The sequence below is a fragment of the Lemur catta genome, chromosome X (genome assembly GCF_020740605.2).
Source record: "Lemur catta isolate mLemCat1 chromosome X, mLemCat1.pri, whole genome shotgun sequence".
Lineage (NCBI taxonomy): Eukaryota > Metazoa > Chordata > Mammalia > Primates > Lemuridae > Lemur > Lemur catta.
Genome location: NC_059155.1, coordinates 71758498 through 71773381, shown reverse-complemented (window position 1 = coordinate 71773381; position 14884 = coordinate 71758498). Strand labels below are relative to the sequence as shown.

Genomic DNA, 14884 nt, shown 5'->3' with positions numbered 1-14884 from the left:
AAGATCCCAGAAGTCCCTTGTGCCCTTTGTTCCCCCACCTCCTCCTTCTCTCTGTATGTGAAACTGCACTCACGGTGCATCCAGATGTTTCTTGTGACCCCTGGTCCAAACCCAGTGTCACCAGAGCAAGCCTCCTAGGACCACGTATTTCTTCTCCTTGGTGATGCCTCTGCCCGAGCTCGAGCTGTGAAGAGCTCTAACCAAGCCAGGGGCACACGAACTCAGAAGGCTCAGGGGTGGCCAGTGTTCACCTAAATCCGTGAGGTCACTCATTGATTCACACATGCATGCATTCATATGCTCATTTATTCATTCCATTCACGCACTCATACATGGGACGCATGCATTTATTTACATGCATGCAATACATGCGTTTACATACATGCATACCTACATTTACATACATGCAATGCACACATGCATTCGTTTCATGCACTCATATACACATACATTTACGCATTCGTGTATGCATTCATTCACCCAGGCATGGATTCAGTCGTCCGTGCGTTCAATTCATTCATTCCCCCGCTCCCAGAGTCATGCCTTCACTCAGCGCGCGCTCACTGGTTTTTGCAGACTCGGCATCCATTCATGCGTATATTTACAAATTCATTCACGCCTGCAGCGGCTGCGCCCCGCGTGCACCTCATGCAATCACACGCGACCGCATTCATTCCGTCATGAATGCAGACAGCGCCCCCCCAGTCACTCATTCAGGCACTCGAGCATCGTTCAGTCTCGCCGCCTAGCATTCACTCATGCACACGTGTGTCCGCTCATCCTTGAATGCACGCGCACTCTCTGTTCCTCTCGCATTCACGCACGCACGCACACACGCGCCCCTGTTTTCCTCTCTCACGCATGCATTCCATAATTTCGCCGCTTACCACCACCCCCTGCGCGCCCCCCCCACCCCCAACCAGGCGATTTCCAGCGCGGCCTCCACCCCGGCTGCGCGCTGGCCTTGGGCCCGGGCCCTTGAAGCCACGGCAAACATTTACTTTGGGGCTGGCTGATTAAAGGTTAAATGTCCAAACCTAGAAACCGCGAGCTGCCGGATTCCGCGGGGAGGGGGCCGGGCGGCGCGGGGCGGGGCGGGGCGCGGGCCCGGGGGCGGCGCGGGTGCCTGCCCGGCTCGGCCTCTGTCCCCCGTGGCCCGGCTCGCGCGCGGGGGCTGCAGTGCGGCGGCGGCGGGGACCCGGGCCCGCGGCCACCGGGCGCAGGCGGGGCCCGGCTTCCGGAGAGACGCCAATCGAGGGCCGCGGGGCCTCCAGCGCCGGCCGGGGGCACAGGCTGCGGGAGCGCCGAGGAGGTGTGTTGGGGGGGTGCAGGGGCCCGGAGGGCGGGGGGCCGGGGCGCAGGCCCGGGGCTGAGGCTGCCGGAGCGCGGAGGAGGTGCGGGGCCTGGGGGAGGGGCGCAGGCTGCCCGAGCGCTGGGGAGGTGCGGGGGCCTGGGGCGGGGGCGCGGGGTTGATCAGGCGACGCCGGCCCAGGGTGGGGACAGAGGATCCCCGGCCTCGAAGGAGGTGCGGGGCGCGGCAGGGTCTTGAGGGGCGGGGCAGAGGCTGCCCCAGAGCGCGGGGGAAGAGGTGCAGGGCGTGGAGGTGGCGGGGCTGGGCAGGGCGTAAGGGGCCGGGGGGAGGCCGGTGGGGGCTGCCGCCGAGGGTGTGAGCAAGGCCGCGCTGCCGCCCGCAGGCCTGAAGTCCCCCGGGTCCGCGCGAGACGGTGGCGCCTCTGCTCCGCGGGCGCGTGGCCTGGACGATCTACCCGCCCCCTGCGCCCGGGCGCACGCCGGCCCTGCGCCCAGCGACTCGGACCATGTCGGGTGAGTACTCCCGGGCCCCCCGGGTTCAGCCTGCCTGAGCCCAGTGTCTCGGGTGACTTTGGTCTGCGCTGGGGAGACCCCCACCCCCCAGCCCCCGACTCTGACCGCACAATTGTCCCAACCCCGGCGTCTCCCACTCGCTGTCTGGCCCGAGTCTTCCCTTGGCGGTGGGGGTGGGGGACTGGCGCCTCGAGCGCTGGTGGAGACCAGGGAGGGTCCCGGCAGTTGGGAGGGGGGTTATTTATAGCACGTGAAGGCGGGCAGGGATTTCTCAGTTTTCCTTCTGTAGACTGTGGGCTTGCGAGTTTCAATGGGCTGTCTGAGATTCTTACTGCCTGGGAGACGCATGCAAAGAAGGCTGTACCCCTAGGACGCCCCTACAACTCTGGGGAGACAGAGCTTTTGAGTCTCCAGAGTTCGACCGTGGGCTTAATTTGTTTCTTTTCTTTTTTTCCCCACCAATAAAGAACCTGTGTTGATTCCCCAGCAAGCAGATGGGCCCACAGGGACTGCAGGCAAGGCCTGGTCCCCGCTGCCTTGGGACTGCAGATTGGGACAGTTGACTGCACAGTGTGATGATACATTGTAACCCCAACCCACGGGAAAGGCAGTAGTCCTGCGTTTTTATTTTTTTTAATCCTTAAGGCACCGTCTTTTTATACCAGACCACACTCCATCATTCATGAGTGTGTTTAAAAACGAACAAACAAAACAGATTACTTTTTTCATTCGGAGGAGGGACTTGGTCATTTCCCTGAGCCGTGACTCTACGGGTTTTCCCCCATTCGGGCCTCAGGAAGGAAAATCGTCCGGGCAGGGGTACTAAGGGCTGTTTTGAGGAGGTTTGCTGTAAAGATTCTGCTCCGAGGAACCGCAGAAAAGATTCTCTGTTTTAGGGACAGCTTTGGAGCTCTGCAAAGGGAAAACCGCATGCTTCCCTGGGCCGCTAGGGTCTGTATAATGGCGGCATTCACAGTGGACATTCGGACACATCTTGATCAGCCTTGGAATGTGCTAGAAGGGGAGATTCAACTCTTTGCAGAAAACAAAAAGCACCTTTGAGTAGAGAGAAAGGGCCAAGGGAGAAGCCACCAATGTTATTTCGGGGGCTGGTTGGGAGGTGGGTTTAGTGCAGGGAAGCAGGCAGGCCACGGATGGGCAGAAATAAACATTTCTGGCAGACGTTGTGAAATTCTCCGCCACTGCAGTCTCCAGGCTGGACGTGATTTTGTGAGAATGTCTGTTTTCTTGGCTCGGAGCTGGAGTACAGCGGCAGATTTTCTTCCCTTTACCCGCTCTTGGGGCTGATGCTAAAAGTCACCACCCTCGCAACTTGATAAGTGGGGACTCCCTCGTTCAGTGCGGTGGCGTTGGGTAATTGGGGATGTCCCTTGATGCCACAGCAAAACTTGATCACGGGTAGTTTCTTCAAGATAAGGCAGTGTGGAAGCTGAACACCAACGAGTCCGTTTTTCGTCCTTTGGTGCATTAAAGCAGTGGTCTGTCTTTGCGCTTTCGATGGATTTTGCAACATCCTGCATGGGCCCACGGTGGACAACTTTCAGGCGTGCACCTTTTTTAACCAGAGTGAGATTTCGAGGGCTGGGACCCTTATTGCTGGAGAGAGAGATCTTGCATCCACTGGTACCATCTTGTCTTTGTGTTATTGTGATCAATAATCCCCCTACACCCCATCTTTCTCTCCTCCCTGTCAATCAGGAACCTTTTGGAAAAATCACCTGTCCTCGTGAACTCTGATGCTCATCTATCTGCGGGAGACCTTCCTCCCTCTCCACACCTCAGCCATCTGGGGTCCTCAAGACCCCCTAGGTGATGTGTGTCACTTGGGGACCACAAAATTATGCCTGGTCTCAGGGACTCGTGTCCTCTGCATGCCTTAGACGATGGTGTTTCTCCTGTAGATGTTGCCAATGTGCCCAAACTGAGTGGGTGGGAAACACGAAATGGTTCAACATGTTACTTTTCTAGTCTCTAGTTTTATGACTCTTCCACAGTGGCCCATTTTACCAACAATGACCGAAGCGTCTTTGAGCTAAGTAGGTGTCAGTTTCCATAGCCGCCATCCAGGGGTGTCTCTGAGCACTGAAAGGATAAATGAGTAAGTAGAAAATGATCTAGTGAGATATTTTTCATGCCCTTGTGTGACTATCCAGTTATTAATACAAATACTTTAATGCTCTTTTTAGGAATATCCAACCAAAAAAAAAAAAAATCAACTTTTCCCATAGCTCTGCTGGGATTTTTTTTCCCCCTTTGAGAAGGATCTAATTCAAATTGCTTAAATATAAAATAAATGGATGATTATGCTGATGGAAGTGTAGCTCGGCAGGAAAGGAGGTTTCCCAACCTGCACAGGGCTGTTGAATGTGAAATTAAACCTCCAGGGGTCACTGGGCCCAGCATTAGTGTCCCAGCTTCCTGAGTTTCAGGCTGGCATGACAAAGTCCCACAGACTGGGTGGCTTGAACAACAGACATTTATTCTCTCACATCCTGGAGGCTGGAAGTCCCAGATCCAGGTGTCTCAGGGCTGGTCCCTCCTGAGGCCTCTCTCCTGGATGTGTAGACGCCGTCTTCTCCCTGTGTCCTCACGGGGTCATCCCTCTGTGCCTGTCTGTGTCCTCATCTCCTCTGCTTATAGTGACACCAGTCCTGTTGGATCAGGACCCAACCTAGTGACCTCAGTTTACCTTAATCACCTCTGTAAAGACCCGTCTCCAATTACAGCCACTTTCTGAGATACTGGGGGCTAGGACTTTAGCAGGGGAATTTTGGGAGGGCTCATACTAAGCCCATATAGCACCTGTCAATCGTAACGGTTCCATTGTGACCTCATGAAGAGCTACAGCACCATTGCACACGGTTACGCACTGTTGATCACTTTGGCATTTTTCTTGTCTTTTCCCTCAGTTCATTGCTTTGGGCCAATCTAGCTAGATCTTCTTCCTCTCTGGGCAGCCAGAGGGACGTTTCCACAATGCAAATGGGACCTTCTTGCAGGGGTTGGGACCCTCAAAGAGCTCCTGATGGCTTGGGAGATAAAAGAAAAATTCTGAATGTCACTTTCACAATCCTCCTCCCCTGACCCTGTGTCTGTGCTTCCATCCTTGTTCTCGGGCTCCAGCTAAGCTGGGAGGATTTGTCCTTCATGGATGCTGCATCCGACCGCTGATCCCCACCCCTTGCCTCAGCTCACGTATTTTTCTTTGGCGAGTTGCCTCATCTGTCCTTGCTTTCTTATTTTTAGTTTAGTTTATTGTTTGAGGCAGGAGGGAGTCGTTCCTTTGAGGGCTTTTGTGGGCTTTGGAGTCAGAGGGGACACTTTCTTAGATCATAAAACCCTGCTTTGTTTTCTTGGAGGGGGCTTGAAGTGCATTTCAGAGTTGGGATGGGCATTCGTGATGAGAAATGTGCACACCGCGTCTAGACATTCCTGGATGGATGGGAGTGGTATTGATTCTTGTTTATTGATCCATCGGCGGGTTGATTGGTAAGTTCTTCCTGGGCTTTCAGCCCTGTGCTTTCGTTCTCCTTTCAGAACTTCTGCTGACCAGAGCATTCCTTTCCTAGAGCAAGTGCCTTGTGCTGTTGAAACCATTCATTTCTTGGGGCTCCCATTCCTCGCTGGGCTGGAGGCTTCTGAGAACGGAGACTGTACCTTGTCCGCCCTGGGACTTGACACCTTGCACAGAGCCGCATGCAGGAGAGATGCCTGGCAGAGTAGTTGCAGACTGGGTTTAAGTAATGTCCCCCCCCCCCCCCAAATCTTATGTCTCCCCGGAACCTGTGTGGAACCTGTTTTGGAAATAAGGTCTTTGCAGATGTAATTAGTTAAAGACCTTGAGGTGAGGTTGTTTTGAACTTTGGGTGGGCCCTAGAGCCAACAGCATGTGTCTTTATAAGAAGAGGAGACACACACAGAGACACACACAGAGACAGGGCCGTGACAAAACCCAGGCAGAGACTGGAGTGATGTGGCTGCACCCCAAGGGACAACTGGAGCCCCCCACAGCTGGAAGAGGGAAGGAAGGGTTTGCAGGAAGGTCTCCAGGAGATGGGTGGTCTTTGCAGCAGCCACCACATGCCTGGGAGGAGAAGAAATTCCAGGAGAATAACGGGGTGACAGCACCCTTGAAGGATGTGCTTGAGGACCCAGAGGCGTCTAGCTGGACGTGGGGCGCAAGCGTTCAGGACTCGAAGTGACCAGCAGTATGGACTGGACTTTAATTTGCACCAGTGGGGACACCCTTGACAATGGGTTGGTTTTCAGGGAAGCTGATGACATCACCATGTGTCAGGGAGAGAGGATGTTGTCGTAAGGACAGAGGAGACAGATAACCGGGCTCAGAATCTGCAGGGTGGAACAGAGGATGCTAAGGAGGTGCAGGCTCAGCATGGTTGGTGGGAAGACCCATTTTATACGTGTTCTGTCATGCCTGTCTGTTAAGACCTCAGGCTAGTTTTGCAAGGTCAGAAGCTTGGATTGGAGATGGGTGCGTCCCTCCTTACTGGGTCGGCGGGATAGGTATTCTGCCAAACTCATTCTTGTAGGATCAAGCACCTTGGTAGCATGGCCTGATCGGAGACTCCTATTTCCGGAGGAACATCCAGGAGCCTGGCTTTTGGAGTGTGATTTAGGCCTCCTTCTCAGACTCAAACTGAGCACAGGGACATCGATTCCTCTGAGCGTCTCGATAGTAGAGACAGAACAGTCGGCCCAGGAGGAAATCTTGAACTGAAGCCCACCCCTCTGGGGTGGTTTTCTCTTTTGTCTATATTGTTACAGATAAAAGGGAAAACAATATAAATATATTGTGTATATTTTCTAAACAATGAGCTTCTTTTCCTTGCTACTCTTTAATTAATCATCTTTAAACAACGTTAATCAGATTTCAACAATCTGTAAATTGGAGACTATATAAAAGTTAGAATGCAGCCCATGAAGACTAAAAATTGTAAATAGCGCTTTGTTTTCAGTTCAACATTATGTTGAGTATGATTCCCTTCATAATGTGTACATATCTCTATACACACCTTATAATATATATGTATCTTGATTTATCTTAGTTTTTACTTTGCCATCTACCTTAGCAGTTAAAAATATATATAATTAAATTAAATGAATGCAAACCCATATTCTGTATGGAACACATACTCAAGTACTTGCCTAAGAAATAGTGTGTGATCAATGAATGTGCAGGGGCTGTGATATTTGGTCTGGGTATAAAATTTGTGTGTGGTCAATGAATGTGCAGGGGTTGTGCTCTTTGGTGTGGGTATAAAATTTTAGGATGAAGACCATTTTGGTCAGAACCTAGGTATGATGCTTTTCCTTAGTAGACACTGTTGATGGTTGGAAGTCTGACCCTCATCGTTTGTAGGATTGACCTGTAATTTTTTTTTTTTTTTTTTTGGAGCTTTCAGGGTGTTCTTCTTATTTTTGGTATTTTGAAATTCCAAAGAAAATATTCTCAAGATGAGGACTGTTGTGTATTCTGCATCCTCTGTGGGCTTTTTAAAAACCTGAAAACTTTGACTTTCTGCTGTTAAGATTTCCTGTTTAATTTCTTTGAAAACTTTTCTGGCCTCTGTTTCTTCCCCCCTCTTCTCTTATTCCAGAAGCCATGTTGGTGAATTAATCCTGTAGGTTTCACGGTCTCTCAGAACGTTCATTTGTTGTTTTATTCTACTTTCTGAGAGATTTCCTCAGTGACATTTTCCAAACCTTCTGTGATACCATTTTCATGTTGGTAAATCCTATTTTTAATTACTAAGAGCTATTTTATATCTGTGGACTGTTCTTTATCTATAGCATTTGATTCTTGGTTTAAAGATGTATATTTTTTCACCCAGTCTCTTGGAAGAATGCTGATCACTGCAGTTGGAGTTTTTAAATGTCTGTTGTTTGTTTATTCCTTGAATTTCTGTTCCCAGGAATGTGTTGTGCTTCTAGAGTTCTTCCCACCCCACCCCATAAGTTTTCAGTTCTCTCTTCTCTGTGGAAGGTCTTGTTCAACTATCTGCTGATCCTTTACATCTATGTGTTTAAAAATGAGTAATGCCAGTTGAGCTCTGTCTACAGGCAAAGGTAGCCGACGTGTCTGAATCTGTCAAGGTTATGTTACAGGTTAGGAATTCCACTGCTTCGTGGTGGTGAATTTTCATTTCCTTTAGAGTAGATCTTATCATCTTTTTTTTTTTCTTCCTGGGAATGGGCATATGTGACTCTGGAGAATGCAACACAATTTCCGGGAATTCTCCAGTCTCCAGCCTCTTGTCCGCTGCTGTTCTTGAAATGTGGGTCCAAGTCGGGTGGACACAGGCTGTCTGGGCTGGTCGCCTTGCTGGGCTCGGAGGGGGGGCTCCTTCTATGTGTGCCGAGAGCTGCCTTCCTCCCTCTGAAGCCAGAGGTCTACAGAAATCTTTTGCAGGCTGAGGGTCCCCTCCTGCCCCGCTGGTGGCCGGGGGCTCACACGGGAATTCCTCGGCACACTTCGTAGTTCATTCTCCTTTCATCTCAGGGGCAGGGGAGGGGACACAGGGAGCCTCCCAACCTCTATCTTTCCTTGGAAGATTCTCCTTTCACGTTTTAATCATGAATCTGCATTGGTCAAAGCAAGGATGGACCTTGAAAACGTCACATTAGACAGGAAAGCCCACAGAGCATTTGATCCCATTGCTGTGAAATGTCCAGAACGGGCAGAAAGTGGACTCGTGGTTGGCAGGGGCTGGGGAGAGGGGAGAATGGGGCATGGCTGCTAACAGATACGGGGTCTTCCTTCGGGGTGTTGGAAATGTTCTGGAACTAGATGCAAGGGGTAGTTGCAGCAACATGCTATGTGAAATTAGTGCCATTGAATTATTTACTTTGACATGGTGCATTTTGTGTTGTGTGCCATTTCTGTTAACGTTTTTGAAAGTTTGCATGGAAAGGCAGCTCTCTAAGGGAGTCCTGTCTTGAGGTGTAGGAAGGCTCACTGTGCTTTTCAGAAACACGTTCACACGTAGGCTTCCACACCACGGTTTCCACTTGGTGACTCTTTCTGTCCCCACCACCCTCCTTTAAGGTATGAGTCAGAGAAGCACTGGGAAGGCTGGAGATCTGGCTCTGTTTGGGGCGTTGTCTGATTTTTGGGGTCCAGGATGAAGCTCAGACAGCATCGTTGCCTCAGCTGGCTCTGGGTTTGCTGACACTGATCCGGAATGTTTGCTTTGTCTGGGATCGCTCTCCTCTGCTTACAGATGAAAGAGCAGCGTCACTTCAGACAAAAGAACGGGGCTCCAACAGCTTCGCCTGTTCTCAGGAAACAACTTCGACCAGAGCTCAGGGCTTGGGAAATACCCGTATGAATCATAATCACCATTATTATCTTTGTAAACCCAGTTATTCCACCAAAGAAACCCTATAAACTGACAGATGATGATGATATGGAGATAAATATATAATCTATAGATTGTGTCTAGGTGGATGATACATATAAATAAAAAATAAATACATAGTTACATAGAGATGGATCATAATAGATGGTGGATAGACGACAGATAGATGTTCAATAGATTATAGACAGGTAGATAATGGATAGGTGATATATAGATAATAGATTAAGAGTGGAGAGATGATAGCCAGGTAGCTTATCAATACATGGATGGTAGATATATAGATAATTAATAGATGATAGGTAGATATAGATGAATGGATAGATGGATGATAGATACATACATGATGGATTGCTAGATAGTTTCTTTCTCTCCTACTGAGACGTTCAGAAACTGAGAACATTTTGGTGGATGAAACAATATAGTTTTCCTACTTCCCTCTCCACAGCCCCCTCCTACATCCTTGAGTCCATGTCATTTCAACAACTGGTGTGTGCAGAATTTCACACATCAACTGCCGTGGGAGTTGTATTTAACTCACGCTGCTTTTGAGCCCGGGGCCTCGTGAAGTGTATGCAACTCACACGTCTCTTCCCCTCGGGAGCCGCGTGGTGTGCAGGCAACTCACGCTGACGCGCCGTGTAGCACCCGTGTTACGTGATGCGTGGGCCCGGGCAAAACCCTGCAGTTGGTTCACGCAAATCTTCCTTCCTGAAAGCATTCTTTCTTCCTGTGTTTTGTTGTGTTTTGCTTTGTTTGAATGAAAAGGTGCATGGGTGACATGTCACCTGGGAGCGTTTTGGAAAACTGCATCGTGTGCTCCATAGAATTCATGACTCCGGAGAGAGGACTGGAGGTGCCCACTGAGTCCATCCTCCCTGGAGTCCCCCGGGGAATGTAACTCCAGTGTTTTTGTCCATTTTCGCAGTGGTCGACCAGGCCTTTGTCACGCTGGCCACCAATGACATCTACTGTCAGGGCGCCCTGGTGCTGGGGCAGTCCCTGCGGAACCACAGGCTGACCAGGAGGCTGGTGGTGCTGATCATGCCTCAGGTGTCCGGCCCGCTCAGGTAAGACCTGCAGATGCCACCTGTGCCCCGCTCTGTTCTGCCCTGGGCAGAGGGAAGGTCACCTGTATTTCGCGAGGTCTGAGGAAGTGTCCTCATGACCGACCACCTCCCTTTATAAGCCTGGATGCCCTCGTGGCAGGTGTCTGACACTTGCAAAGTACTTTCACAGCCCGATGAAAGCAGAGACACCGGTCACGGTGTGGGATCGACTTCAAAACACTTCCACAAATAATATTGCGTGTGGTTACTGTTCATTCCGTCAACTACGGAAACTCAAAAGTCAAGTTTTTGTTTTTTTTTTTCTGAGTGAGGAAGGAAAAAAAGAACACGTTGAAAGGCAGCTGTCATTCAAGTTAAGTTGAGAGTGATAGAACTTCACATCCGGGATGGTAGCACGTCCAAGGCATGGAGCCGGTTTCCGTTTTCTCTTGAGTCTATGTCTTTCTGTGAAAGCTTTTCGATAAAATGGGAATGTGCCTAAGTATCTCTGGGTGACTGTGCATGGGTGTTCTGTTGTCCTGTTCACTGGATGTCTAGGTTTGAGGTATAGTTCTTTGTTTCTCTTGATTTCTTTCTTTTTTTTTTTGAGACAGTCTTGCTCTGTTGCCCAGGCTAGAGTGCAGTGGCGTCAGCCTCGCTCACTGCAACCTCCAACTCCTGGGCTTAAACGATGCTCTTGTCTCAGCCTCCCGAGTAGCTGGGACTACAGGCATGCGCCATCATGCCCGGCTAATTTTTTCTCTATATATTTTTAGTTGTCCATATAATTTCTTTCTATTTTTAGTAGAGACGGGGTCCCACACTTGCTCAGGCTGGTCTCGAACTCCTGAGCTCAAGTGATCTTCCCGCCTCGGCCTCCCAGAGTGCTGCAATTACAGGCATGAGCCACTGCGGCTGGCTGCAAATATTTTTTAAATGAGCACCTATTTCATATTTCACAATCTGAGAAATACACTGTCAATGAGTGAAGGACTGTCTCTTGATTTGCATGCAAAGGAGTGGCTGGATGTAGGGCACTTAGCCAGGGAAGGAGGGGATGCCAGCCAGGCAGAACGGGAAGCATGGTAGAGTGTGTGTGTGTGTGTGTGTGTGTGTGTGTGTGTGTGTGTGTGTGTGTGTATGACAGATCTGGGGCATCCACCCAAGTGCCAAGGACAGAACTGTCCACATTGACCATGTCCTGTGGGCCCCAGAGCAGGGATAGCCCAATGGCAATGCCAATGGCCAGCCCTTGGGTGGCACCAGGATAAATGCTGACATATGCCCACTCATTTACAACTGGGGACTGGATGCTGTCCTTGCATGTTTTCTAAGACCCTCTGCACAGGCGTAGGGGAGCTGAGACTCAGTCTTCGTCAGATCTCTTATCCTTCATCGTTACACTTTTGCACCTACTCCTGGTGACGAGAGGTAGTGAGTTCTAACAGCGTCAGACCCTGTTAAGCTGGGGAGGGTGTGAGGGTCAGCAGAAGCAGAGTGGAGGCGTGGACGTGGAGGGCGTGGAGGGGAGCCCGGCGTGAGCTCTAGGAAAGCCGGGCTGATTTCCTCAGAAGGTGACAAGGAAACTGTGTCAGTTGGGGGACCAGGGATTTAGGATCCGCGGGCTGCATGTGGCTTGGCTGGAAATCACCCCGTAGGGTTTGCGTGGGAGACTCATGAACACCTCCATACTAAGATGCGTAAGGATGTCTACGCTTCTACATGGACACATTGGCACACAGACACCAAAGTTCCTGTTCCGTAGAGAGGATCACACGTGAGTGCCTGGCACAGGGAGGTTCCCGTTTGTACAGAGACACGAGAGAGCATTGCAGGAATATCGTGCATTTCGATAGCTCACTCGGGAAATGATTTATCTCATTCGGATGCTCCCAGGGAGACCAACGGCACCGAGGTTCAGCCGCCCAAGGGAACAGCTATACTCCCGTTAAGAAGAAGAGGAAATAGGATGTTCTTCTCTTTTATTCTTTTTCTAATAAAGAGAATTGTTTTGAAGGTGGTGGATACGAGGACTCGTGGGAAACTTGGGATTAGTGATATAAGACTAGGATTTGGAGTTGCTTTGTGGAGTTTAAAACTCTCCCCAGACTGTGAGCCCAGGGGAGGTGTTTGGGTCCTGACTTGTCTACAAGGGTGGCAGATGTGACAAGAGCATTGGCCGTAATTGCGGGGCAGGGTGCAGATAACACATGGAAGGAAAAGAAAATGCAGGGATCATCATGTTTTTTCTCACTATGAGAATTCAGGCAAGAGGCATTAGAAAATAAAGTGTAAAATTCACATCTTAGGTTTACTAATCCTTTATATAACGATCATTGCATATCAGTCACCATTATATAAAGCATATAAACAACATCTGTTATATATACAGAGGAAAAGAGATGAATGCAGATACAGCAGTCTTTTTAAAAATCTTCCTAGTCCTTAAAGCAAATTACAAATAAATTCATCTGATGAATAATGCATAAGGCTTCCCTTAAATGATATACATTATGTAAACAATAATCTCTTCTCTCAGCAACCATGAACCACTTGGAAAAATTGATTTTATCCTAATGAGACAAGGAGGCATTTCATATGTTACTTGAAGCAGGCATTGAACGTCATATCCTTTAACTATGGTACAATAAATCTAGACATTGATAGCTACACTGAAAAGGGAACAAGCAAATTTAAAAACACACCCAGTGCCCCCTCAGACATTTTAAACAAGAAGCACTTTCCTAAATTACTTGTTCAGGGAACAGATAAAAGCTTAAATCATATATGGTCTAAGAAACTCACTGCAGTCTGAATGCTACCTATAAAACCAAAGAGGGTAGCCAAAGTGCTGTCAGAAAGAAAAACTTAAATGGGTGAAGAAATTATCCAGTTCAAATATTTTTTAAAGTTAAAACAACCGAGGAAAAAAAGATTGCATAAACCAAAGAGTAGGAAGAAATTCATAAAGGTGAAAAAAACGAAATTAACAATTGGGAATAAGAAATAAATCCAAGGGTTGAGTTAGTTTTAAATAAATCTTTGATTGGAGAAAACATAATTGTACACAATGGAAATTAAAAAGTAGTCATTTGGATGATGGTGAAAATAAATACTACTTAGAACCTTTTGCTGATAGTATCGGAAGTGCTAAAGACAGCCTTGGTCTGTGCTCTGATATTGTTCCAACAATGGCCAGTGTTGTCGTCAGCAGAATTATAAAACTTTTCCTGATCCATAATCATGGGGGAAATTAAGAATATTTTCAGAGCTTTTTCTTGTAGGAAGGCCCTGTGTCTGGGCCATGTTAAGGGAACTTCTGTTACATCGACTGTGATGAATGACTTCCCGTGCTCTATAAACCATCTCGGAGCCTAGAACAAGATCAATGTGTTCATGTACGTTGAGAAACTGTCATAATCTTAAAAGCTTGAAATCTGAAACTTGATGTGTGAGTTTGTGTTTTCGTACGAATAAAAAACAACCTCAACTACAGAATACTAACTAGGCAATTCTAGCCCTATCGTAGAGAAGTAAATAGTGCTTACTCTTAGATGGCAGAGATAGTTTATTACTTAAACAATATATCAATGTAATTCATCACATTAATATGTCAGAGGAAGGCAAGGATATGATGTTTTTAATATGAAAATTGAACATACAACAGAATGAATTCCAGATAGATTATAAATCTAAAGGTAGACATTTCAAGTTTAGAAAAATCTTGGAAGAAAACAGATCAAGGTTTCTGAGCCCTGGCACTGCTGACATTTGGGCCGGGTGGCTCCGTGGGGGGGTGTCCCAGGCACGGTGTGGTGTGGAGCCGTGTCCCTGGGCCCTGCCCTGCAGCTGCCAGTAGGATTATCCTCTCCCGCCAGTTGCAGTAGCCCAAAATATCTCCAGACGTTTGTGTCAGTGGATGTCTCATTCATCTGAACTCTGGAAATGCCATTTAAATTAAAACAAAAAAAGGAGGCGGGAGCTTCCCTGGGTCAGAACTATTCTGTGTAAAAGGCAAATGAATTGAGGAACACAACAAATTTAGGTATTTATAATGGAAAGGTTGGTGATTGTCTATCGTGTGCAAAGAATTCCTACAAACACTCGTGAGGTTTGCACGGCTTGTCTCCGCACACTGGAAGCAAAGAAAGATGGACATATATGGTAATGGGTATCAAATAGGAATAATCCATACTTATTTTGCTTTTCTCAAAAAAATGAAAGTCATGTCAAGTCAGCAGGAATATTCTTAGGAATGTTTATAATCAGTTAGGTTGGCAAATAGGTGGTTAAACATTGGCGTCTTTGCAGTAGAGCTTCAACGTAGAGACCAAGGGCTGGGATTAGACTTCAACACAGTTGGCTATGCCTCATTCTCTTAACAATACTTCCAATACGTTGATCCTTGCATTGCATTTTTCTCTTGCCTAAAATATAAGCCCTTCAGGGCTTCCTGAAGACAAAGAAAAAAGAAGAAGATACATTTGGCCATAGTGCACATTGCCCTAGGTTCAAGCCACTGCATTTAAGACTGCTGCAGGCCAGGGTTGGGAGGAATGAGTGGCCAGGTGGGTGCACACTTGTCCCTGGGGGAGGCTCTCTGTGATCCACCTT

At 48.4% G+C, this 14884-nt stretch overlaps 1 protein-coding gene across 4 annotated transcripts in view; it reads left to right on the top strand.

Annotated features, from left to right (window-relative positions):
• Window positions 1-1239: 1239 nt before the first annotated feature.
• Window positions 1240-14884, top strand: part of GYG2 (glycogenin 2) — a 36321-nt gene continuing 22676 nt past the window's right edge. For 3 of the 4 annotated variants that reach the window (XM_045537682.1, XM_045537681.1, XM_045537679.1), the window contains exons 1-3: window positions 1240-1312; window positions 1695-1824; window positions 10150-10291. In XM_045537682.1, the coding sequence (XP_045393638.1) occupies window positions 1818-1824; window positions 10150-10291 (149 nt within the window). In that variant the 5' untranslated portion in view covers window positions 1240-1312; window positions 1695-1817. Of the gene's footprint in view, window positions 1313-1694; window positions 1825-10149; window positions 10292-14884 lie in introns of those variants that run through there. The other variant, XM_045537683.1, reaches the window with a different exon arrangement.